Source organism: Lemur catta, chromosome 3 (assembly GCF_020740605.2).
Source record: "Lemur catta isolate mLemCat1 chromosome 3, mLemCat1.pri, whole genome shotgun sequence".
Lineage (NCBI taxonomy): Eukaryota > Metazoa > Chordata > Mammalia > Primates > Lemuridae > Lemur > Lemur catta.
In genome coordinates this window covers 110,262,786-110,289,643 of record NC_059130.1, presented here as the reverse complement: position 1 = coordinate 110,289,643, position 26,858 = coordinate 110,262,786, and the positions used below count along the sequence as shown (strand labels likewise).

Genomic DNA, 26,858 nt, shown 5'->3' with positions numbered 1-26,858 from the left:
TGGGGACATGAGAGAGGGTCGAGGGAGCACACTCCACCCCCACTGGGGAGAACTGGTGGGATGACATCAGATAACCCCCGAGCCCAGGGACTGTAGAACTAACATCAGACTGTGGGAAAGAAAAGTCAGACACGTCATGGTGAGAAGCAGGACTCACGTGCCCCAGGTGGGCTCAGCCTGGATGGGAAATGTCCTAGACACACTCCCCGCTTCAATGGGGCACGGAAGCTGACAACCTCATGAAACCCTTGTGAAATGCAGTTAGTTAACTTGGAAAGTACAGAATGTCAGAGCTGGAAGAGGCCCACAGTGCCACAGATGAGGAAACTGAGGCCAAGAGAGGGAGGGCCTTGCCCAGAGTCACAGGGTTGGGTAGCAGCGGAGCCAGGGTTCCAGGGCTGTCCACTCATGTACGACAGCCCCACCCTGACTCCAGTCCTAGCCGTTCTGACCAGTGACTAAAGTAGGATCAGGGTCTGATTTCCAAAGAAGAGCTACTTCAACATGACAAGAGTTAGCAAATACATTCAGAATGGTATCTCCAGAGACAATGATACTCGCGGGAGAACATGCACGGGGCAGACTTCAGAGGCAACGTGGACTGTTCTCAAAGGCCTTTGGCATGTGGCAAGCCTCCAGAGGTAGAGGGGTCTGGTTTCAAAGCTCAGCTCCACCCCTCAGCTGCTACGTGACCTTGAGCAAGTTGCCTACTTTCTCTGACCTTCCTGATTAGCCATCTGTAAAGTGGGGAAAATGATGCCCACCCCTCAGGGTGGTTATGAGGATTATATGTACGAGATGATGCACATAAAGGATTTGGCTTGGTGCTGGGCACAGTGCATGTCCTCGATGACCAGCACCTATGATCACTATCATCTGCTGCTGCTGCTGCTACTTAGAAAGGGCCAAATTGTGGATACTTTTCCTACCTCCTTGGGTGTGTACTCAAGATATGTTCATATCTGGGACCAGTAGAGGCCCATCTCAGGGCTGAAGAAACAGAGTCAGGGAATCAGGTAGACTGAGGAGAAGGCGTCATATTTGAGTGGGCCAAAGAACTAAGATACTTCTTACTGGAGACACAGACGAGAGGAGAGAACACGGCCCTCTCTACAGTTCCCTAAGACCCGGGTGGGTGCATGGAACCATGAGTTCACCAGATCCCTGATCCCCATCTTGAAACTGGGACAGCTAAAAGGTGATTCATCTAAGGAGCTATGACTTCACTCCAAAAGACAATGCAGGTTAAAAATATGAACAATCTCCAAAGAGATTTCCAAAATCCCTAGAGGGCAGATCCATGTGCCTAGCATACAGAAGGTGCTTACTAGATGTTTACCTAAATGAATGATGGTTGGCAAAGTCCTGGGACATAGACTTGAGAGGAGTCCGTCCATGCTCTAAATACCTTTTGAGGAGTCTTCCCATCCCATGACACCCATTCTCTGACAACCACCCTCCCCCACTCTGGAGGATGGCCCCTGCTGCCTTGCTGGCTCTAGCCAGGGTTAACTGAACTGGGCTGGACACCTGACCCACGCTGGATTGTTCAGATTCTCTCTCCAGGGAATTTGGAATTGAGCTCTGGGAAATTTTTAATTGGCCAAAAATGGTAAAGCTGGGACATCTTTCCTACTATGTGCAGAGAGAAAAGGACAAAGCAGATATGTAGCAGATGTATATGTGACCCATGCTGCCACAGAGAGGCAGAATGGCAACTCTGGTTTCTGGCAACTTTCCCTATCCTGGTGCCCGAGAGGCCCCTCCACATATCTTGTCTTTAGGCCTCTGTGAAATACCCCAGAATCTACCCCCAAAATTCCCTTTAGTGCTTAAGCAAGTCTGAAAGGATTTCTCCTCCCTGCAGTGTGGCTCCCAGTGTCCATTCTCTCATCTTCCTTAATGATAAGAACTCTGACTTTCCAGATTGCCAATTGGCCGCTAAGAATAAAGATCACATTTCCCAGCCTTCCCTGCAGCTAATTGTGGTCACATGACTAAGTTCCGACCCATTGAATATAATGGCTATTTCATTTGTTAATCTCCAAAAAGTATCTTATAAGGAAGGGATGATCAAATCATCGAATTCTATACATTAAATATATACAGCTTTTTACATGTCAATCATACTGCAATAAAGTGGTTTAAAAAGAAAAAGGAAGGGGCTGGGCTTGGTGGCTCACGCCTGTAATCCTAGCACTCTGGGAGCCCAAGGCGGGTGGATTGTTTGAGATCAGGAGTTCAAGACCAACCTGAGCAAGAGCGAGACCCCATCTCTACTAAAAATAGAAAGAAATTAGCTGGTCAACTAAAAATATATATAGAAAAAAAATTAGCCAGGCATGGTGGCGCATGCCTATAGTCACAGCTACTCGGGAGGCTGAGGCAGGAGGATTGCTTGAACCCAGGAGTTTGAGGTTGCTGTGAGCTAGGCTGACGCCACAGCACTCTAGCTGGGGCAACAGAGTGAGACCCTGTCTCAAAAAAGAAAAAGAAAAAAAAAAAGGAAGGGAGGAACCACACACCTGTTAGAATGGCCAAAATCTAAAACGCTGACAACACCAAGTACTGGTGAGAATGTGGAACGACATTGTTGGTGGGAATACAAAAGGTACAGCCACTTTGGGAGACAATTTGGCAGTTTCTTATAAAACCAAACATACTTTTACCATATGATCCAGCAATTACACTCCTTAGTATTTTCTCAAATGAGTTGAAAACTTATGTGCACACAAAAACCTGCACATGGATGTTTATAGCAGCTTTATTCAAAATTGCCAAAATTTGGAAGCAACCAAGATGTCCTTCAGTAGGTGAACGGATAAACTGTGGTATATCCAGAGAATGGAATATTACTCAGCACTGAAAAGAAATGAGCTATCAAACCATGAAAAGACATGGAAGAAACTTAAATGCATATTACTAAGTGAAAGAAGCCTCTCTGAAAAGGCTACATACTGCATGACTCCAACTACATGACATTCTGGAAAAGGAAAAACTATGGAGACAGTGAAAAGATTAGTGGTTGCCAAGGGTTGGTGGGGGGGATGAATAGGTGAAGCGCAGAGGATTTTTAGGGCAGTGAAACATTTCTGTATTATACTATAATGGTGGACACATGGCATTATACATTTGTCTAAGCCCATAGAATGGACAATACCAAAAGTGCACCCTAATGTAAACTATGGTGACCTTGGGTGACGGTGATGTGTCGATGCATATTCATTGACTGAAATGTACCACTCCAGTGTGGGACGTTGACAGTGGGGGGAGGCTGTGTGTATATGGGAACTCTATGCACTTTCTGCTCAGTTTTGCTGTGAACCTAAAACTGCTCTAAAAAATAAAGTCTATTTTTTAAAAATAAAGAAATAAAAATGAATGGGAGGGCACCATCTGTTACCCCTTTCTTCTGGCTAGAATGCATTTGTGATGCCTGGAGCTCACACAGCCATCTTGGACCCTGAGGTAGAAGTCACTTGTTATGGATGGTGGGGCAACAAAATAGAAGCCTTGTCCCGGCGATACGGGAGCCACCCTATCAGCCCTGGACTAGTATCTGTGGAATTCCTTTATGTGAAAGAGAAACCTCTTATCTGAGCCATAGTTATACTGGGTTCTGTCCTTTGTGGCTGAACCTAGCTCTAACTGGTACAGGCAGGCAAGTCACCCTAATCAGCCACGAACTGTTCCTTGCTGCCCTTGTCAGACTCATATCAGGAAATGGCTTTCCAGCAAGATACGTTCCTGTCCCTACTGCTCTTAGCAACCGAGATTCACATTCCTATTGGTCTATTCATTCAACTAGTTACTGAGTGCCTGCTATGTGTTCACCTTGCGTAAAAAAGGCACAATCTCAGCTCTCAGGGACATCATCATCTAAGGGAAGAAAGAGCCAAATAAATAGACACTGATATGCGATGTGATGAGGCTATCATGGAAGGTTCCTGGGAGCCGGGGAAAGCAGAACTGTGTCTGCTTGGAACGGGGAAGGCTTCTCTTAAGTTGTGATGCTTGACTCTGGACAGGCAGAAAAGAGACTAAGAGACTGCACCGTGAGGCAGAGTGGGGGAGTGCATGGTGCACATGGCAAGACTGCCAGAGGAGGGAGCTAGCTCTGGGAAGAACGGGCAAGGAGAGGAACATAGTTCATTCATTCATTCATTTCAACAAGCATTTCTTGGTACCTGTCTCAGCCAGGCATGGTGCCAGATCCTAGGGACACATAAGACATGGCCCCTGCGGCTCACATATAAACGTGCAAGTGCCCCAAGGGAGCATGAAAAGGGGAGACTTCTGATTACCCCTTTCTCAAGAAAATGCCTGACAATCATTCCCACTGGGGTAAAAGTGGCTGATAACACCTGCCATCTGGTATAATGAGGCTCAAAGATTTAAGACAAAGAAATGTAGTTTTAAGGAGGAAATTCTGACAGTAGCCTTAGGAATGGGAGGTGTTTGGGGAAAGGCAGAGAGGTTTCCAGACTCCTGTAATGACACTACCACAGCACGATGAGTCAGGAGCTGAGACTTTAGCCCCAGCCTTCCCAAAACTATTGTATCTCCCTGGGTGACACTAGCCCAGCCAGTTCTCTGAACCTCCTCCTCTTTAAAATGGATTTTTTCTAAATGGGAAAAAATCAATTCTCTGCCTAAATCACAGCATTACTGTGAGGCTTAATGAGATTGCAAACATAGCAGCACGTGGCGAGGGCTCCAGGCATTTGGAAAATATGAGTATGATTTTTACTGTGGTTTGTTTTCTGCCTTCTGTGTGAGATGAGCCCTCATTCCCCATGCCTGAGAGTGGACAGACGAGGTGGAAGAAAGAAAAAAAAAAGTCAGCCTCTGAATTCAGGTGGGCCCATGTAATCCCTGGTAGTGACTCTCAAGGTGGGGTCCCTGAGCCAGCGGCATCAGCATCACCTGGGAACTAGTTAGAAATGCAAATTCTTCAGCTGAGTCAGAAAATCTGGGGGTGGAGCCCAGCAATCTAGGGGTTGAATGAGCCCCCCACGTGACTCTGATGCGTGCTGAAGTTTAGGACCCACTGGTCTAATTCTACTCTTCCAAGATGCAGTACATCATCTTTGCTAACAGTATGGGGCTGGCCCCAAACTACCTGGGTTTGAATTCCAGCTCCCTCAGGTACTTGCCACGTGACTTCTCTATACTTCAATTTCCCCTTTCATGAAATGGGATGAGAACAGTTCCTACCACATAAGGTTTTGAGGAGATTAAATGAATTCACGTAGCTAGAGTGCTTAGAATACTGTCTGTTGTCTGATAGCTAAAAATGTTATCTACTTCGAGATTAAATTTAGTTTAGGAATTTCTCAGCTTTCCTTGAACTACTTAAACCTACTTCCCTCTCCTCAACCCCCTAATGGCCCTGCAATATGTGGGAACCACAGGTGCAGAGGAACCACAGCGAAACCTCGGCCACTGGGCAGTCACAGTGCAAGCTGCAACATGTCCCGAGCGCCTGCTCTGTGCCAGGCTCGTTACTTGTCAATCCTCCCGGCCACTCTTTGAGGTGGGCATCACCGTTCCATTTTATAGCTGCCAGGGGAAAGGACATGTCCAGGTCGCACAGTGATGAACAGCAGCAGAGTTGTAATTTAAACCCTGAACTTGCCAAATCCAGGGCTAATGTTCTTTCTCCATCATCAGGTTGCCCCAGGCTTCTTTGATCCTGGGGACTGGATCTGCCTCTGAACCTAAATCCCCAACTCCGCCACCTCTACCATATGCACTCACCATCCCTGCAAACTTAGGAGAGAGATCTAAGGAAAACAACCAGTGGCAGGGCCCCAACTACAAACACTCCAAAGACTGTCCTACTGAAAATAGATTTGTTCAGGTTGGCCCTGGAAAGTATTCCCAGGACTGAAAGGTGGAAGTTAGGGTGACAGAAACAGATTTCAGCTCAGAGGATGTTCCTAAGGAAGAATCAGCCACCCCTAGAGGGAGTGAACTTATTCAGGTGCTAGAGAGTAATTCAGGCACTGGATTTTGGATTAGAATTGATGGCAATTTAGGTTTTTTCTTTCTTTCCTTCCTTCCTTTCTCTTTTCTTTCCTTTCCTTCCTTCCCTCACTTCTTTCTCTCTCTTTCTTTCTTCTCTTTTTCTTTCTTTCTTTCTCTCTTTCTCTCTTTCTTTCTTCATAGACACAGGGTCTTGCTCTATCACCCAGGCTGGAGTACAGTGGTACAACAATAGCCCACTGTTACCTCCAACTCCTGGGCTCAAGCAATCCTCCCACCTCAGCTTCCCAAGTAACTAGGACTACAGGTGTGCGCCACCACACCTGGCTAATTTTTTTCTATTTTTTTGTAGAGACAGGTGTTGCTCATGCCGGTTGCAAACTTCTGGCCTCAAGTGATCCTCCCACCTTGGTCTCTCAAAGTGCTGGGATTACAGAAGTGAGCCACTGCTCCTAGCCTAGATTTCTTCCAGGGCTAAGAGTCAATAGCTCCCTGCAAGAGCCTAGGCAGGCACTGGGCAAAGGTGGAGGAAACACAGAGTACAAGGGACATGTCTGAACTTGGAAAGCCCATTGGAGTCCTTCGGGCAGCCTAGCCTGTCTGGCCCTAGACAAAGCCTGAATTCCAGCTGCTGGCACTGCGCTTTGTGCCCCTCCTCCTGCCCCAACACACACACACACACACACACACACACACACACTCCATGCTCTGGCTCTCTGGCTTGTGTTCTCTGCAGGCAGAAGACCACAGATGGCAGCACTAGGCCATGCCCAGCTGCCCTGGCTGGAGGGGCCTTCTGCATGCCCCACTCCTGGATCAGGATTCATCAATAGGACCCATTCTTCATTCCTGTGGTTTCTCAGAGCCAGCTGTGGTTACTATGGCAACTCAGCCAAGGGGGCAGAACTGCTAGAGCTAAGGCCTTGGGAGCTGCAGATTAAATTTCACCATTAGACATTCATTCCTTTGGACCATTATAATATGGGGCATAGGCACCGCTTTTGTGTCATCCCATGACCATTACAGCCATCATTAATCAATCAAAGTGTTTTTCCCACTGACCCTGGGTTTGGTTCATCATTCTGCTAAGATGGCTCTTCAGGTGGCTTCTACCAATCAAACTAGAGCCAGCACAGGAGATGAAAACCATTTTCCATCTTTGCTTTGGACCATGATGTTGTCCCTCGAGAGACTAAATCACAGAACTTTAAAGACAATCTAATATTACCTCCTCATTCTACAGACTTTTATGGTCTGCAAAACAAAGGCTCAGATGAGTTTTTTGCCCCAGGTCTCCCTGGAAATGCAAACAAACTAAGGAAAGGATACAAACAAAACTCATACAGGTTTGTAAGGAAGTTTGACATCCACCATTTAAGACTGGTGGCGTCCCCATGAGGCAGTCATCATTTTTCTTCCCATCCGGCTGACGAGTCAGAGAGGTGAAGAAAGTTGCCTGAGCTCACGCAGCTGGTAGGTGACCCTGGGCCCCAAACTGTTATGACTCTGACTCCATTGTTCATTTCCAGCCTGTGGGCCGGACCCTGGAGGTCCATGGAGGTCCCACCAGGAATGTGAAGCCCACTTATTGTGAGCACTATAAACCAATAAGAAAAGTCTCACAAATTAGTTTCACACATTACAAATATGTGCATAATTTTATAATCAACAAGACACAGAACTCTTTATAACTATTCTTTTTTTTTTTTTTTTTTTGAGACAGAGTCTCACTCTGTTGCTCAGGCTAGAGTGAGTGCCGTGGCGTCAGCCTAGCTCACAGCAACCTCAACCTCCTCAGCTTAAGCAATCCTTCTGCCTCAGCCTCCCGAGTAGCTGGGACTACAGGCATGTGTCACCATGCCCGGCTAATTTTTTCTATATATATTTTTAGTTGGCCAGATAATTTCTTTCTATTTTTAGTAGAGACAGGGTCCCGCTCTTGCTCAGGCTGGTCTCGAACTCCTGAGCTCGAGCGATCCACCCGCCTCGGCCTCCCAGAGTGCTAGGATTACAGGCGTGAGCCACTGCGCCCGGCCTTTATAAGTATTCTTGAATTCATGGGAGCTCTTTGTCCTTTCCCATATATCTCAGTCAATCAGTTCTAACATTACAACCAATGTGGAAAGGTCAGTGACACTCTAACATTAAAAAAGAGTTCTCCTCTGAGGTGGCTGAATCCTGGCTCCTTTCATCTTGGATCCTGATGTCCACAAAGAAGATTAAATTATATATACTACATATTAAAAATGATCCTTAAAATACATTATATTTTTTTAATTTTTTTTTTTTACAGATAGGGTCTCACTCTGTAGCCCTGGCTAGAGTGCTGTGGCATCATTGCTCACTGCAGCCTTGAATTCATGTGCTCAGGTGATCCTTCTGCCTCAGCATCCTGAGTAGCTGGGACTACAGGCATATGCCACAACACCTGGCTTTTTTTTTTTTTTTTTTTAGAGACAGGGTCTCACTATGTTGTCCAGCCTAGTCTCAAGCTCCTGGGCTTAAGCAATCCTCCTTCCCAAAGGGGTTACACGCAAAAGCCACTACACCTAGTCTAAAATATAATATTTTATTAAGCAAACCAAGTTACACTTAAGACATTTAATTAAATGATATATAAAGTACAAAAAAATGGGGCTTCTCATTTCTAGATCCAATTGCCACTTTATAGGAAATGGAGAAGACGGAGAAACTTGTTAAACTATACCTGGGTATGCAACAATGAGCACAGGCTGTGTGAAACTACAGAACAAGCCACCTAGTTTCTTTAATAAGTGAACTACAAAAAACCAAAAATATGATGGAGGGGGAATCTCAAGAGACTCACAAGACATATCAACAAATGACAATGCATGAACCTTACGTGAGTCCTGATTTTTCAAAAATAACTGTAAATGAAGTTATGACAATTATAAGACAACTGGAAATTTGAAAACTAGATAATTGATGATTTAGGCATCACTATTATGTTTTGGGGTAAAATAATGGTATCATAGTTATGTAAATAAAAAAGGAGAACTTACTGTTTAGAGATACATATCAAACTATTTAAGGATGAAACAATATATTTAGGATTTACTTAAGATGAGCATTTGGGAAGCAGGTTGGGGTGTGGACCAGGCAGGATCAGGTGATGAATAAAAGGGGTTCACCACTCAGTCCTGTCTTTGTGAATATTCCAAATTTTCCATAAGAAAAATTAAGGGGCACTGGGGGACCCACGGGGGATGTAGATGGAAAAATAAGATGGGCAAAATATTGATAATTGTTGAAGCTGGATGATTCTACTTTTATGTATGTTTGAAAATTTCTACAATGCAAATTAATAAAAAAAGACAAAGGGTCCTTATATTCAGAAAAGTTGGGAAGTACAATACTAAGTTACCTGAAATTAGTCCTTGACATCTTAGTATATTGAACGCATCCCTTCTCAATGAATGAATGGCATGGCTTTCAACAAGAGTGATGGGATGGCAGAGTAGGGTCTGGGAGGAGTTGGCCAATGGGTCTAGGGCCCAGGACTGAGGACAAGGACCACATGGGAGGGTCCTTGAGGGCAAGCCAGGGAGGCACAAGGCAGCATCTGCTGGCTCAACCTGCTGGCTAAAGGCACCCGCCAGGTGTTGTGGCCTAATCGCAGCAGCACAGACCAGAAATAGTGTAGGATGCAGAATAAGGAGAGGAGATCTATTCCTGGCCCAACTCGTTACCAGCACTGTGACCCTGAGCAAGTCCCCAGCTTTTCTGGGCTACAGGCTCCCCACCTGCAAATGAGTCCTTGCTGTTTGGGCCACCTCCCACTGAGAAAAAACCATGCAAAGATGGGGAATGTTGTAGCCCATGCAAATGTGGGCTGTCTGGTTCATGTCATACCTAACTTTGCTTTTTCTCACCCACCTACCCAACCACAGATCCGGAGAAAGGCAGGGAGCCCCACAGAGCCCTTCCTGGTGGCCAGCAAGCAGGGGGAAAGGGTAGGACTGAGAAGTATTTGCTAGCATCCTGCCTCTGAGCCAATCCCATCCTGCCTGCTGTCCCTCAAGGTGATCTGAGGGCCCCTTAATAGCCATCTACTCGGGAATCTCAAATGTGCAAACCTTCTCCTCCCCATCCTAGTGAGGCGGAGGAAGGGACTGGGGTAAAGTCTCTAACAGAGTCGCTGGCACATAGTAGAAGCCTGTTCATACAAACTGAGCACCAGATGGTACACTAGGCCCTGTGCAGGTGCTGGGGACAGAGGGATGTCAGGCTCAGTCCCGGCAGTCAGGGTGCTCACAGCCCAGCACGGGAGATGGAACATAAATGAAGACGTGCTTGTTAGGAGCCTAGGCCTTCCCAAACCTGGGGCAGGAGCGGAGCTTAGGAGCATGCACCCCACCCCAGAATGAAGTGACACTTCATCAGAACCTCAGAGGGAGGAGACACTGGTGGAGCAAAGCAGGAATGGGGAAGACGACTCTGAGAGCAGAGGCACCTCTGCAAAGCCCCCAGGCAGGAGCACTCAGCACACCTGGGGAGCAGCCAGGAGTTTGCCAGGGCCAGGGGAAAGTGGTGACCAGCTGGGACACATGCTGATGGCCACAGGAGCTGGGCAGATGCTCCTCTATCATCCCCACGTGCCAGGCTTTGTTCTAAGCACTTGACGCACTTTGTATTATTTCATGTAAGCCTTTCATAATCCCAGGAGATTTCACAGATGAGGAAACTGAGGCCCAGGGGAGTTGTGGTATTTGCCCAAGCTCACACAACTAGTAAGTGCTGGAACCTAAACTCAAACCCAGGCAGTTGGGCTCTGGAATCCATGCTTTTAACCAAACCTCTAGGCTTTATTCTCTAAGTGATGGGGTGCTACCGAAGGGTTCTGAATGAGAGCAGTTACTTGATAAATTTTCATGGTAGAAAGTCAGACTCCAAAGCTAGGCTGCAGACCTATGTCCAAGCAGGAGGAAAGGGGTGCAGCCTTGTCCCCCAGGCACAACAGGGTGACTGGGGAATACAGTCCAGCTCTGGCCCAGAGCAGATCACCCAACAGGAAGGACTCCGATTCCAAGCTCCCAGAATGAGTCTATTATTAACATGAATTCAACCACTGCCCCACTTACTGAGGGCTTGCTTTGGGGCAGGCACTTTATGTTTGGTACCTTGTCCATTCCTCCCAACAACCCTAGGAGGTAGTTATTATCCTCCCCATTTTACAGATGAGGAAACTGAGGTTGGAGTAGGTTTGGAATTTACTCAAGGTCAGGTAGGAAGTATAGAGCCCTCTGCCTCTAGAGCCCTCTTACTGTCACACTACAGCAAACCAGGAGGTAAACCCCACTTCTGTGAGCCCCAGTAATCTCTATAAGGACTGCTGTGACAATTGAGGTAGTATTTTTTCTAGTGGTGGATGTTGGGCCTCTTCAGAGGTGATGGATAAGCACTTTGAGGGAATGGCCTTCTAGTATGACCAGCACAAGGCCGTAAGACCAAGAGCCCTGGACTAGGGGCAGGGAGGGGGCAGTGTGCTGAGTTTTAGGCCTGTGTGTCTCTGAGCGGGTTCCTTTCTCCTTCCGTGCATCAGTTTCCCCATCTGTGCAGTTGAGAGCTGGTGGACGCGAGCTCTCAATTCCCTTCCAGGTCAATGCTCCGGACTCGGAGTCCCCTGCAAGGCTGCTCCAACCTCAGCTACCAGCAGGAGCAAAAGACTCCAGATGGTTTTCACCCAGGTAAGCTGCCACCCCAGCACCTCAGAGTCCCAGCTGGGGCAGTCGAAAGGGGGTGCCAGAGGAGAGCAAGGCTCTTCCCAGCTTCCCCCCCCCCACACCTCATCCATACAAAGGTGGCCCCTGGCCCTGCCCACGTTCTCCACTCTGCCCCAGTCCCACGGTGTGACCTCGCCCAGTCTCCTTCCCTCCCTGGGCCTCCAACTCCTCTTCGGGAATGAAGGGGTTGGGCGGCAACATGGAAGGCTCCTGCCAGCTCTGACATTTATTATTTCAGGATCCCTCGGCCTCTCTCTGTCTTCCTTCCTGTGCTGCTGGAGCCCGTGACCGGCCGTGCGCCTCCTTGGTGGGGCCTCTGCAGACGTCTCCTCAGCCTGGGCACCTGTCCAGCCTCGCCAGCTCAGCCTCACCGGCTGCCCCTTGCAGGGTGGGAGGCAGGGAGGAAGAGGGGCTGCAGGAAAGGAGCCACGCCCTCGATGTACGCTGAGGCCTCTGCAAACCCCAAGTTTCCTGGCTGGGATTTTCCTCGGGAGACTGCTCGGCAATGATGAGCTAAGAGAGTGAGAACTTCGCTGGACTGACCACTGAAGATTCCTGCCTGATCCCTGGCCCCAAGCCCTGAATTCCACCCAATCCCAGGGGAGGCCCAGCCTGCCCTCTTGGACAGAGCAGCAAAGGGTCTAGTGCCTCCCACCCTCTGGGTTCCCTGAAGGCCAGGACGAGTCCCTCCCTGCCCCCAACTCGGGCCTGCTATCCATCCATAATCCCTTAAACTCTGGCCCTGTGACCTTGGCAATTTCCTAAACATGCCAAGCAGCCTCCAGCCTCCAGTCCTTTTCTTCTGTGCCCTCTCAGCCTGGAGGGACCTTCCCCACAACAGAAGCAACTCTGCTTGCCCCTTTATGCCACCCTTTGTCCACCACAGGCTTTTATCACAGCACTCCTGGCCCTTATTTAAGACACTTGTCTGACCTCGATGGGGGCCAAAAACCCAGAAGGGCAGGGACCAGCTTGTTTGTCTTTGTATACGTGGCACCCAGCACTGGGCTTAGCACATGGGTATCAATAAACATTGTGGGATGAATGAATGATTCAATGAATGAATAAATATTAGCAAGGCTCTAGGGCCACACAGAAAAAAGAGCAGGGGTTAAGAACTCTGGCTCTCATATATCACTGTCCTGAGGTCCAAATTCTGGTTCTAGTCCTCCTAGCTGTGTGACCTGGGGCAAATAACTTAGCTTCTCTGAGCCTCCATTTCCCCATCTGTCAAATGGGATGATATCAGTATCTATCTCATCTCACTGAACCTAGCCCAGTGGGGGGTGCACAGGGAGGGTTCCACGGTGGCTACTTCTGCCCGGCAGACACTTTGTCTGTATCCAGACAACATGACTTAATATCTGGAAAATGCTTACGACACTGCCTGGTGTGTGTGTTATTCCTATTTTTATTACTTTTGAAGCAACCCAGACAACATGGATGTACCCTGAAAACATTATGCTAGCTGAAAGAAACCAGACACAAAAGGCCACATAGTGTAGGATTCCACATAGATGAAACGTCTAGAACAGACAAATCCATAGAGACAGAAAGTAGCCAGGGGCTGGGGGAGGGGGAATGACCACTAATCGGTACAGGGTTTCTTTTCAGGGTGATGAAAATGTTCTGGAATTAGATAGTGGTGATGATTGCACAACGTGAATACACTAAAGATCAATGTACATTTTAAAATGGTTAAAATGGTGAATTTTATGTTACGTGAATTTTGTCATGAGAAAAAAAAGCAACCCAGGGGATTGTGAGGTGCAGCCAGGACTGAGAACCTCTGGGTAGGCTCTCAGCAAATGTTTGACAAAGAAATGAACAAAAGAGAGAGCAAAGGACAGAGCTGAGGGAAGACCCTGCCTTGTCCAGAACAAGGCTCAGCTATTCATTCCCTGACACCTCCAAGGTATGTAAGATTTCTTTTTGCTTTGGTGCCAGGACTGCACAGATCATTTTAGCACTCACTTGTAGTAATTACCTTATCCCTATTTGCAATTGCTTTTCTCTTTTCTCTGTGTGGTTCCTGACCTCTTTAACTACCCTGTATGCAAGGGTACGTGTGTTTTCTAGTAAAGGGAACTTTAAAAAAAGATTAAGTACCTGTTATGTGCCTGTTGTATGCTAGATACTTTATATGTTATCCCTCCAAACAAACCCATAAAATAGTTATCATCATCCCTAATTTACAGATTCAGAAAGGTTATGTTATTTGCTCAAGGTCACAGAACCAATAGGAATTTAAACTCAGGTCTAGCTTCAGTTACTGGACTCTCGCCACAGACCTCAGCCACATCCCTGTATGCTGGGGACTATCAGTCATCTTTTCACAGGTACAGTCCTTCTCCTGCCCAGATGGCGACCTTGTCTAGTCATCTCCACGCCCTCAGAGCCTGCCTTTGTACACAGCAGGTATTCAGTAAATATGGTTTAATGAGTTACTAACCCCAAATGGGCCTGCAGTAGCTCACCACAACAGTTTTCACCCTGACTGCTCATCAGTCACCTGGGGAACTTCTGAACCGCTCACTTGCCCGGGCCTCACCCCTGGGAGACTCTGATTCAGTAGGTCTGGGTGTCGCCCGCGGCGTCTGAGATTCTTAAAAGCTCCTTCAAGGTCTAAAACCAGTTGAGTTAGAGAACATTCAACAGCTGTTCCCAGCTCAGCCTCCCATGCCCTACAAAGCACCTCCAGTGACCCCTGTGATGCCGAGTGACAGTGTTCCCAGGGCCCTGCCCTGGAGTCTGAGCAGCTGCTCATTGTGCCTCTGTGGGCCTTACTGCATCTGCTCTGGGCCCAAGCACTAGGCCCATCAAACGCAACTTATAGCAACTTCTGTCTGAAAACTGTATGATCAAATCGCCTTTAGGGAAAGCATTCTCCTTCTGCTCTGACCTAAAGTTCTGGTTTCTGTCCCCAGATCTGCTTATGTCACCTCTGTGGCCACAAACAGCTAAGCATTAGACAAGGAAGTGAGCACTGAAGAAGACTGACATGTGAGGAGAGAAGATTTCGAGAGATGGGCTCGAGGCTGACATGTCTGGGAAGACCCTCAGCTCCCTGCGCAGAGACAGCTGGTGTGGGAGGAGGCTGGGCCCGGAGAGCTGGGTTCCAAGCCCATTCTAGAAAACCCTCTTGGTCCAGGTCCCCAACACACTCCACATCTCCGCTCCCTTTCTCATTGCCTCCTCCTCAAATCAGGCCAGGGTGGTATGGAGGATAAATGGCACTAAATCTGCTCTTAAGGTCACCAACAACCTCCATGCTGCCAAAGCCAGAGGTCATGTCTCTGTTGTTTCCTTATTTTACCTCTGGACACCTGGGCAGCATCTAACAGAGCTGGGCATCTCTCCCTCCTCAAAACACTCCTCTCCCAGCTTCCGAGGCACAACGCTCTCTTGACTTCCTTCCTTCCTTCCTGGCAGCTCCTCTCAGTCTCCTTTACTAACTCCTCTTCCTATCCCAATTACTTGATACTGGGGCGCCCCAGAGCTGCGCCTGGGCCCTCTTCACTCCTCTCCCCAAGTGATCTTACCCAGTCCCACAGCTTTAAATACCAGCTGAAGCATCTTATGCAAAGTTGTTCTTAGACCACCTGCATGGGAATCTCCAGGGTGCTTGTGTAAATGTAGATTCCCAGATGTCCCCACATGCTGGCAAACCTGCAGTCAAGGACATTTGTCATTTTGTGCCAGTCTGGCATCTGAACCTCCTTCCTATGTCTGGGGAATTATAATACTTGCTGCACAAGTCTTGGCAGAGCATGCCTCCTATAAAAGCTGAAAAGACCAAATTCGTGCTTTTCCAGCCTCCTTTGCACCTAGGCTCAGTCAGTCCGAGGCCTTCGCTGCAGACCTTGAATCAGGAGCAGAGACAGTGGAAGATCTATTCCAATGCTGGTGGCAACAGCAGCGATGGTATCCAGGGGATAGTGACACTACAAGCAATGGCATTTAGTGCGTGGTAACAGTGTCCTGCCAAACTGGCTCAGTGGCATGATTTTGGCTGAGATCCTGCCTGCTGCCCAGCCCCAGTTCTGCAGCTTCCCAGAAATTCTGTGAACTACTGACTATTCCCTTTCAGTGGAGTCCTTTTCTGCTTAAATCAGCTCAGGCTGGTTTCGGTTGTTTGCCATAAGAAGCCTAATCGGACTCTGATGGGAATGATGCCAGGTGATTCTTACACAAATGCAAGTTTGAAACCCAGTCTCTCAACGCTGAGAACTCTCAAATGTGTGACTCTAGCCCACTTCTGTGAGCTCCAAACTCACAAACCTATCTGCCTTCTTGACATCCTCACTTGGATGTCTCAAGACCTATAAAATATACAAATAGAATTCTTGATTTCCCCCCCCCAAAACCTGTTCCCCTCCCGGATTTCCCCTTCACCCTTCCATCAGAAATTTGGGGACCAGTCTTGACCACTTCCCACATGCACTCCATCAACAAATCTTGACGTTACTACTTGTAAAACACTTCTACCACCTGTCGCTTCTCTCCTCCTCCACCAATCACAACCCCATCCTCAGCACCATCAGCTTTTCCCTGAACAACTGCAACAGCCTCCTTGGGTCCCTTCCTGCCCTCTCCAATCTTATCTCCACACAGCAGCTGATATGACCTTTCTAAAATATAAATGGATTATGCTGCTTGCCTGCATAATACATAAAATCCAAAGTTGCTACCAGGACCTACAAGCTTGACTATGACCCGGCCCCTACCTACCTTCCCAAACTCAGCTGTTGTCACTCTTCCATTTGCCCATCATGATGCTTCTGCTCCTTTGGTCTCCTTTCAGTGACAAACATACTTTAGATTTTTTTTTTTTTTTTTTTGAGAGAGGGTCTTGCTTTGTCAACTAGGCTAGTGTGCAGTGGCATGATCATAGCTCACTGCAGCCTCAAATTTCTGGGCTAAAGAAATCCTTCTGTCTCAGCCTCCCAAATAGCTGGGACTACAGGTGTGCACCCCATGCCCAGCTAATTTTTGTTTTTTGTAGAGACAGATCTCACTATGTTGCTTACACTATGTTGCCCAGGCTGGTCTCAAACTCCTGGCCTCAAGTGATCCTCCTGCCTTGGCCTCCCAAAGTGCTAGGATTACACGCATGAGCCACGGTGCCCAGACTACTTTAGGTTCTTTACTGCCTCGGGGCCTTTGCCTAAGCTGGGGCAAGAGAGGTCCCTCTATCTGGAGCAACCCCACATTATTATTCTTTATGAATGTTCCTTTTTTGTTTTTTTCCTTTTATTTATTTGTTATTCAACCAATATTTTCTGAGCACTTACTATGGTGTTATGGTAAACACCAGGGATACAACAGTGAGATTAGATTCTATTCTCATGGAAGTCAAAATCTACTGAGAAATCAGATTTTAGGAAAACAATTATACAAATAAATGAAACATTTATTTATGATGTGTGCTGCAAAGGAGAGAAGACAGTGCTATCAGGAGAAACTAAGCCAGAGCAAAAGTGGAGAGACCAGTTAGGAGGCCACTGGTGTGTTCCAAGGGAGCAGTCTGGGCTGGAGGAACAAACATGTGAGTCCCCTAGAGATGCGAAGTGACTAAGGTCACATGTGTGGACAGATTGCCTGGAGAGAGAGGCTAGCACGAGAAGAGATGAGGACCCAGGACCAAACCTCAAGCAAGGCCTTGATGAGGAGCATGAGCCCTCATGCCACTTAGCACACTGTGCAATTCTTGACTTATTTGTTTACCTGCTTACTTTCTGTCTTCCCCAGAAGACCGTAAGCTCCACGGGGCAGGGACGACTGCATCTCTTTTACTGAGCAATGTGTTTACCCAGTGCTCCACTGCAGGACCTGGAGAGGAACAGTCCCCAGGCACTATGTTGGCTGCTGCGTCCCTTGGCAGAGAAAAACTCATCCATTCCTTGGGTCACATGGTTGGCTCCAGCGGTCCCCATTGCCCAACAAAAAGGCAGAATGCCTAATTGGCATTCAAGGCCCTCTGAGTCTTGCTGTACCCGCCTTAGCATTTCAATCTATATTTTTATTTCTTTCTTTCTTTATTTATTTATTTTTAGAGACAGGATCTTGCTCTGTCACCCAGGCTGGAGTGCAGTGGTGCAATCATAGCTCACTATAGCTTCAAATACCTGGACTCAAGCAATCCTCCTGCCTCAGCCTCCTGAGTAGCTAGGACTACAAGTGCGTGCCACCACCCAGCTAATTAAAAAATTTTTTTCTGTAGAGATGGGGTCTCTCTATGTTGCCCAGGTTGGTTTTGAACTCCTGATCTCAACTGATCCTCCCCACTCAGCCTTCCAAAGTGGTGAGATTACAGGCGTGAGTGAGCCACCACACCCAGCCTCCAATCCATCTTTTTTTTTTTTTTTTTCCTGAAACAGAGTCTCACTCCATTGCCTTGGCTAGAGTGCAGTGGTATCAATCCATCTTTTTAATTCTTCTGCACCTGAGTTTTCCAAACTGGGGTTATCTATACCTGGGAGTATGTGTAAATGATCTAACTCAGGAAGGTACAAAACAGGACAAGCAGAGTGACTCTCCCTGGAGCCTGGATTGTGCCAAATGGAGAGGAATTCCCATGGACACTTCTCCAGGCCCTGCCCCTCATCTCTGAGAAGTGCCTCCTCCCACATGGTAGGACTCTGTGGCAATGTTTACCCTGCCTGAGTCTCTCCCTCCATGACCTCTGCTGATACAACCAGGGGTGGAGACCTGGCTTCTGGAACCAATCCAGAAGCTGGGCTGGGCTGTCAACCTCTGCCAGGAACTTGGAAGTGGAACACGAGACTGGCTAGGTTACCTTTAGACACTGGACCAGTGAGGTCACATGAATGCCGGGGCTAAAGCTGCACTTTGGTGCCTGTGCGATGACAAAGGAGCAAAAGCAGCGTCAAGAGAGAGTGAGAAGGACGAAGCAGCTGCTTTCATTCCTGACCACTTCCCAGACTTGGCTCCAGGCGCTGGTGAGGTCTACCTTTACCTACTGCTCTTCAATACCATGAGGCACCTCTAATTCTGGAAAACAAATTCCCTTCAACAGAAACAAGCATGAGAGGGTTTATATTTCTTGCAAACAATCTCTAAGATTACACAATTTTTACACTAAAACAAATATAGACATACTATGAAGCAAATCACAAAATTCACAAAAATATTAAAAATGGAGAATGAAATCCTTTTTAAAACAAGATTCAACAAGCAAAAGTCACAAAGGGAAAGAAATATTTGACTCAAACTTTAAACTGTGCATTATAAGACATGATACCAATTCAGGTAAACACTCCCTCAGCTACTTCCCCTTCCCCCATGAATAATACATTTTCTAAGAGGACATATATTGGGAAGCACGCACATTTCCACAGCAATTATGTCTAGGGAGAATACAGGGATTGTGAGTAGTGGTCATAGGACTTTTCTATTATGCTGTAAATTTTTTTAATTAAAAATTATGTCCATTGTCTAATTAAAACTTTATTTTAAAATTTCAAAAAATATATATATAAAACACAAGCCTTTGAAGCTCCCCTGTTTGTGGTAGATTGCTTCATCTAAGACTCACTGGGTATCTGTGTTCACTAATAGTTTGAGACGCACAATGCAGTATGAATTCTTAGCTCTGGTCAAAATGGCTTACTTGGTTCCTAATACGCTCTCTTCCCACTGGTCTCTGAATTCACTGACTAGACTGTACTCTCCACTAAATGGGGTTCATTTATCCTTCTATCTGGGAGTTCCCCTTCTCCAGGAAGTTCCCACAGATTGCACCAGTCCTTACTGCTCTCTCCCTGTCCTGCTCCACTGGTCTCTGATGGCATTGACTGCACCTTTCTCTGAGTACTCAGGACAGACTCCTGGGGTCCCTACTTATATTGCCCAAAGATGGGCTGCATCTTCCCAGCCAGCCAGCAAACCAAAGCAGCATCTTTATGTCCTTGGTGCTAGCACAGAGATGACATGGAGAACTGGACAGAGCACAGGCAGGGCACAACAGAGACACATAGACCCACTATGTGACACAGGGCAACAGCCTTTATCTCCCTGGGCCTATTATCACCTGTTTCTGTGAATATCAATGAAATGATGAGTATAAAGGGGCCCAGGACAGGAAAAAGCCGATTGATGTAATGATTATCTTCATGTACTCCCTCACATTAGCAGTGTTTCGCAATTAAAACAAAAAATTTTAACCCAGTGAGGTAAGTAGGGAGGGATTATGAGATCCATTTTAAGGATAAAATAATTGAAGTTCAGACAAGTTACATGGGGAGGACAGGCAGGTGGACTTTAAAAGGAAAGAGTCGTAAGTGTCTTTTAGTGGTTGGAACATAAAAAATTAAATTAAAAAAATAATAAAAGAAAAGAGAATAGGACCATGGGTTTAGAACTGTGGTCCCAAACCCCCAGGCCACGGACCAATAGGAACCGGGCCACAGAGCAGGAGGTGAGCAGCAGGCAAGCAAGAGAAGCTTCATCTGTATTTACAGCCACTCCCCATCACTCATATCACCACATAAGTTCCACCTCCTATCAGATCAGCAGCAGCATTAGATTCCCATAGGACCATGAACCCTACTGTAAACCGCACATGCGAGGGATCTAGGTTGTGTGCTCCTTATGAGAATCTAATGCCTGATGATCTGAGGTGGAGCTGCTAGTGCTGGGGAGCGGCTGCAAATACAGATTGTCATTAGCAGAGAGGTTAACAATGTAATAATAGAAATAAAGTGCACAATAAATGTCATGTGCTTGAATCATCCTGAAACCACCCCCTCCACCCTGCCCTGTCTGTGGAAAAACTGTCCTCCATGAAACCGGTCCCTGGTGCCAAAAAGGTTGGGAACCACTGGTTTAGAACACCTGGGTATAAATGCCAATTCTTCCCCTACCCAGCTGTGGGAGCTTGCACAAGTCTCTTGCCCTCTTTGGACATCAGTTTCTCCATTTTAAATTAGAGAGTTCCTAGCTGATCTCTGTCTTAAAGGGGTCCTCAGCCCTGACATTCTAGTTTCCATAATCTTCCCAGGGTCTTCCAGAATTGCACAAAAGGGCTGCAAGCCCCAGGACAGTGTCCCTAGTTTCTCCCAGGAAACCAGCCAGAACTGGAAGACTTGATTTATCAGTTGCATTTTTATTCAGCTAAATGGAACTTCAAGCCTGGGGGTGGGTTAGTCATGCCCAGAACTAGGGGGAAAAAATTGCAGCATCATACTACATGTAATACAATATAATAACAAAATATAAACACAAATGCAAAACCAAACAGGAAACCTCAAGAAAGTCTAATCCAAAGGTCAGACTCTAACTTTTTGGGCACTGAAATGCTGAAGAGAAAAGCTATCTTTGAGTGCCACGAGTCTTTCTGTTGCAAGAATGAACCTTCGCATGCACCAAACCAAAGATCTGAAGGCAAAGGAGACTAGGTTTTGTCTGGCCTGAACTGGGGCAAAACTGAGCCCTGACCAGAGCCTGCTGTGGCCTCCAGACCCATTCTAAGGGCCCCTCCCCCAACACACACAAGTGCTTACGTACAGAGCCGGGCAAAGACCGATGCATGGGCACTAGTGGGCATTTCTGTCCACAGAGAAGGGTTCATAGTGCAGCCCCTTCTCCTGCCCTGACTTAACATTCTAATGAACAACACAGAGAGGAGGGGAGCTGTGAAATACCCAAGGATGTGGATGGCACCAAACTCTTCCGGGTCATGAGATGCAAGGCTGTGAAGACAAGCCTCAGGAAGTTCTCCTCAGGAGGACTGTGCGGCAGTGATTCCCTGTGGGCCTCCCAGCAAAACATAATGCACATTCATAGGCAGTGGCCTCCAAGCTACTGGTTTTGCCCAAGGAAGGAAGCCAAACCTCACCGGCTGCTTCTTATTTAAATTAAAACATGTACCCCTACTATGTACAAAGTACTAGGCTAAGCTCTGTGAGAGAAATGAGGACGAAAGAGACCTAATCACTGCCTAAAGAGGTCCATCAATTAACCTGATGATAATCATTCCATTTATCAAGATGCATGCTTTATACACATTGCCTCATATAACACCATATCCCTGTGAGATAAACATTATTATCCCCATTTCACAGATGACAGATCAGGTCACATGCCCAGGCTTGCCCAACCGGCAGAATGCAGAGCCAAAATTTGAACACAGGTCTGCCTTCCCCAAAGTCAATGCTCCATCCACAATCCTCAATCTCCCCTGCAGAGTGATACAAACAGACTGAGATGGAGAGTCAGCCTGCCAGGGGAGAGGAGGAGGAGGAGAAGGGATTTCCCGAGACATTGTACCAGGGTGTTAGGAACTATTAAGCTGTCTATCTGCCACACAGTAGGTGCCCAGCACACTTACTGGGAAGGATAGGTTAGAGCTTCTGCTGAGGTCCAAAATGCCACCCAAATTCAGGGTATCCTCTGGAAGGGAGCTGCAAAAACACACTATTCTCCGCTGGCCCACAGCCACAGGGTGTCTGCCCTAGAATATTCCCTGCAGAGAAGCCCGGGAAAGCTGCAGCAGGTTCGGAGAAGAGGAATGGGATGAACTCCAATGAGCATGGGAATGGGGTGGGGCAGGCTGTAAGGGCGAAAGAAAAGGCCTGGGACGCGGTGCTGGGAAAGACAAAGAGGAGCGGGGAGGGGAGGGGAGTCTATAAACTTGCCAACAGCCGGGCCAAGGTGAACCCGGGCTGCTGGCGCCTTCCCATCCGCATTCATTCCACAAACGCGGGCCAAAGCTAAGAACCCGCGGCTAGGGGGAGGGGGCCTCCTTGCGGCCTGGGAGAAGTAAGTTAAGTTCAGGACTGAGGCGGGAAGCCTGTTTCCCAGAAGAGGAGTGACTTGGGGGGCACACTTGTGAGGCTCCGAGGATGAAAACAGAGAGGCTGTAAGGCGCTGAGCAAACACACACGCGACGAGGCAGGTCTCTCAGAGAATTTGAAGTTTGTCCCCCCACCTGTGGAGTCCGTCATCGAGGTGACCTCGAGACCCCCCACAAACGCTCCCTCGGGCCATGCCCCCGCCTCGACCGTGAGGACGGAGACGTTTGAGATGCGCTCGGGTGTCACGGATCTGGGGAGGGGACAGGTTTCTGGGGCTCAATGAAAGGCCATCGCAGCTCCGGTCATGCCTGTGAAGGTCAAGGCCAAGCCCTGCGCGTACCCCCGACCCCTCCCGTCCTGGCCCCCTCACCTCCTCCCGCGCCAGCGCCGCCCCCCGGCACCGGGGCATCTTGGCGGCGAAGGCGGCGGCCCCGGCCGGGGAGTTGAGGTCGTCCGCGGTGACGGCCAGGAACTCGGCGACGCTGAGCTGCTCTGGCATGGCGGGCGCGGGGCGGGGGCGCAGGGCTGCCGGAGCGGGGCGCGAGGGGCGCTGCACTGCACCGGGCTGCGCTGGCCTCACAGCCAGTCGCGGGCGCCGTCGGGGCCTCCGCACGCCCAGCCCCGCCCCCGACCTTCCAGCAGCTCTCCCATGGCTGACGGGACAGCCCCGCCCCCGGGCCCTCGCCCCGCTCCCGGCCGCCTCACCGCCTCCAGGCCCCGCCCCAGACCCCCGTCGGCCCCTCCAGGCCCCGTCCCCAGGCCCCACTCCGCCTCCAGGCCCCGCCCCCAGCCGCTCACCGCCTCCAGGCCCCGCCCCCGGCCGCCTCCAGGTCCCGCCCCAGACCCCGGTCGGTCCCCGGAGGCCCCGCCCCCGACCTCCTCACGGTCTCCAGACCCCTTCCCCGGTCCCCTCACCGCCTCCAGACCCCGCCCCCGGCCTCCTCTCTGCCTCCAGGTCTGCCCCAGATCCCCGTCGGTTCCCCGAGTCCCCTCCCCCTACCTCCTCACGGTCTCCAGACCCCTTCCCCGGTCGCCTCGCTGCCTCCAGGCCCCGCCCCCAACCCCCTCACCGCCTCCAGGCCCCGCCCCCGGCAGCCTCCAGGTTCCGCCCCTCCACGGCTCCGCCCCCTTTCATCCGACTCCGAGGCTTCCCAAATCCCCCTCTCTCCCACAGCCTTGGCTGCCCCATCCCTGCACCTCGCCTTAGTGCCTCTTGCCTCTTCCTCCTCTACTGATTCGTTATCAGTCCCCCATGACCCCGTCCCTGCGGCCTCACCCCCACCCCGCCCTCGTCTCTCCCCCGGCCCTTCCCTGTCTCCGTCCTCGCTCCGCCCCCCGTCGCCCCACCCCTCCCTAGCGCCACACGCCCAGCTGTCAGTCTCTGCGCACGTCCAGGGCCGCCCACTGCTTAAGAGGGCCGCCTCTGGGAATGTGTGGCTCCAGGAAAATTACTCCTCTTCTCGGAACCTCAGTTCCTGTATCTGTACAATGGGACGTCCGATGCCTGCTTGGTGGTGCTGTTGCAAGGAAAGAACCCAACATGTGCGTGTACCCGCTCTCCCTTACCCACCACCTCTCCCACGCCTTCGCCTTCGCTCTTCCTGAGCCTTTCACCCCTCAACTCGCCTCACCATCCTCTCGGGTGGATGAGGGGTGGGGTTCAGGATGGAAATACACTTAGGTTTAGTTCTGGAGCCTGAGGTCCTCTGGAAAAAATTCTTCCAAGTAAAAAACCAGGAAAGCACCGCGGTGAAGAACATTGATTGGCTTTGGAGTCAGACGGGCCTAAGTTCCAGTCTTGGTTCAGCTGTTGCCCAGCTGTGTACGGTTGGATAAATTGCGTGCTTCTCCAAGCCTGAATTTCCTCCTCTTAAAATGGCCTCGTGGTATTTTACCCCATAAGGTGATTGGGAAGATTGTATAGTTTGCACAGAAAAGAAAAAAAAAAAAAACCTGGAGAGATATACATTAAAATATTATAGCTGAAGACATGAGTAATTTTCATGTATAGTCTAACTTTTACACAATGAACATATACTACTCGTGTAATAGAATTAAAAGTTGAAAATATATGTACTGTGTGATTGAGGAGACAGGGCAAATATGCTGTGAAATGCAATTCTCATTCACCCCCATTCACCCTTCAACCCACTCCAGTCTGTTTTCAGCCCCTACTACTCCAAGTGTTCTTTCAAGGTTAGCTAGGATCTTTTAAAACAAGGATCTTCTTTTGAAACAATAGGCACTCTTCTTACTTGACTTCTAGGAGCATCTGACAGTGTTAACCACTCCTTCTTCCTTGTAACACCCTTGCCCTTAAATCCTAGAACCGTTTTCCCTGGTGGTCCTCCTCCCTCTCTGGCTGCTCCAAGAGCCCCTTCTGAGATGTGCTTCCTCTGCATGTGTCTTAAATACTGGAATTGTTGCAAGGCTCTCTGCTAGACCCTCTGTACTTCTCACTCTCCCAGGCTTCCTGGATCCCTTCATCCAACCCCAACAGTAATGTTGATGTCTTCTGTATTAGTTTCCTATTCCTGTTATAACAAATCACCACAAACTTGGTGGCTTTAAACAACACACATTTATTCTCTTGCAGTTCTGGTGGTCAGAAGTCTGAAATGAGTGTCACTGGGCCAAAATCAAGGTATCAGCAGGTCCGTACTCCCTCTGGAGGCTCTAGGGGAGCATCCATTTCTTTTCTTTTCCACCTTCGAGAGCTGCATTTCTTGCATTCTTTGGCTTGTGGCACCTGCCTCCACCTTCAAGGGCAGCAACATCTTCAATCATCTTGCTTAGTGGCATACTGCCTTTTTCCCTGTGGTCAAATTCCTTCCAGCCTCCCTCTTGTTTAAGGACATTTGTGATTACATTTATGGCCCACCTAGATAATCCAGGATAATCTCCCCATCTCAAGATCCTTAATTTAATCACATTTGCAAAATCTCTTTTACCATGTAGGTAACATATACAGGTTCCAAGGATGAGGACCTGGATATCTTGGGGGCCATAACTGAGCCTACCACATCTTCCAAGGCTCTATCTCCAGCCTGGACCGTTCTCTGGCTTAAGATCTCTGTGTCTGACTGCCTATGGGACAGTTTCACTTCACTATCTCACAGACTCTACAGGTCCAAAACTGAGCTCATCGTCTTGTACCCCCGCCCCTGGCTCCAGCTCCTTCTCTGCCCCTGTCTTGATGGAGTGCACCACCATGCACTGCCAGGGGATTATCCACTCGTCCTTCTACCTCCACTCCGTCATCAAGTCTTGTCACTACCTCCTAAATGTCTGACCAATGAGACCACCTTCTCCAACTGCAGGCCAACCCCAGTCCAGGCCACCATCACCTCTCACCTCCTCAATGGTCTCTCTGCCCCCGTCTTGTATATCTGATATGTTGCTCCCCTGCTTCGAATTCTTCAGTGCCCCCCATTGCTCTCTGGATAAAAGCTAAATTCCTTTCCGTGGCTCCCTAGTCCTGCATGGTCTTGTGGCTCCCGCCATTTGCAGCCTGATCTCTTACCACTCCCTCCCCACTATGGTTGAGTCCTCTCACTGTTCTTCCCTCTGCCTCCAATGCTGCCCCAGCTCTGTTCAACTGGCCAATTTACATGCCAATTCCTCCAAGAAGCCTTCCCTGATGTCCTTGCTAGGGACTCCTACAGTACCCAGTATCCCTGACCACAGCAGTTAACACTGTAGACTATACTCATCTGTTCCCTGGTCTGTGTCTCTGCCCTACTTATTTATTTATTGAGCACTTACTATGTACCAGCCACAGGGCCAAGGGCTATATAAGCAATAGCACAATCCCCGCAACCCTATGAGGCAGGTAGATTTACTCTTCCCATCTCAGTGTTATATGCAGAAAAATTAAAGCTCAGAGAGGCTAATTTGTACAAAGTCAATTAATATAACCAGGTTTCCAACCCAGGTCTACATGACTCCAAGGCCTTTTTTTGAGACAGAGTCTCACTCTGTTGCCTAGGCTGGAGTGCAGTGGGTGTCATCATAGCTCATTGCAACCTCAAATCCTGGACTCAAGCAGTCGTCATGCCTCAACCTCCCAAGTAGCTGGGACTACAGATGCATCCCACCATGCCTGGCTAATTTTTCTATTTTTAGTAGAGACGGGGTCTCACTCTTGCTTAGGCTGGTCTTGAACTCCTGAACTCAAGCAACCCTCCCCCTTCAGCCTCCCAGAGTGCTAGGATTACAGGCATGAGCCACTGTGCCCGGCCTGTTTTCTTTTGTTTTATTAATTATCTCCAAACTGTGCTACCTAACTAGAAAATATTGCCTTTTGTAA

At 48.6% G+C, this 26,858-nt stretch overlaps 1 protein-coding gene across 9 annotated transcripts in view; it reads right to left on the bottom strand.

The window, feature by feature from the left end:
- ASAP3 (ArfGAP with SH3 domain, ankyrin repeat and PH domain 3) overlaps nt 1-23,444 on the bottom strand; it is a 46,497-nt gene extending 23,053 nt beyond the window's left edge. For 3 of the 9 annotated variants that reach the window (XM_045546047.1, XM_045546044.1, XM_045546048.1), the window contains exon 1: nt 22,920-23,124. In XM_045546047.1, the coding sequence (XP_045402003.1) occupies nt 22,920-23,048 (129 nt within the window). In that variant the 5' untranslated portion in view covers nt 23,049-23,124. Of the gene's footprint in view, nt 1-17,459; nt 17,546-22,919; nt 23,173-23,425 lie in introns of those variants that run through there. The other 6 variants (XM_045546046.1, XM_045546043.1, XM_045546040.1 and 3 more) reach the window with 5 other exon arrangements.
- Between the last annotated feature and the right edge of the window lie 3,414 nt (nt 23,445-26,858).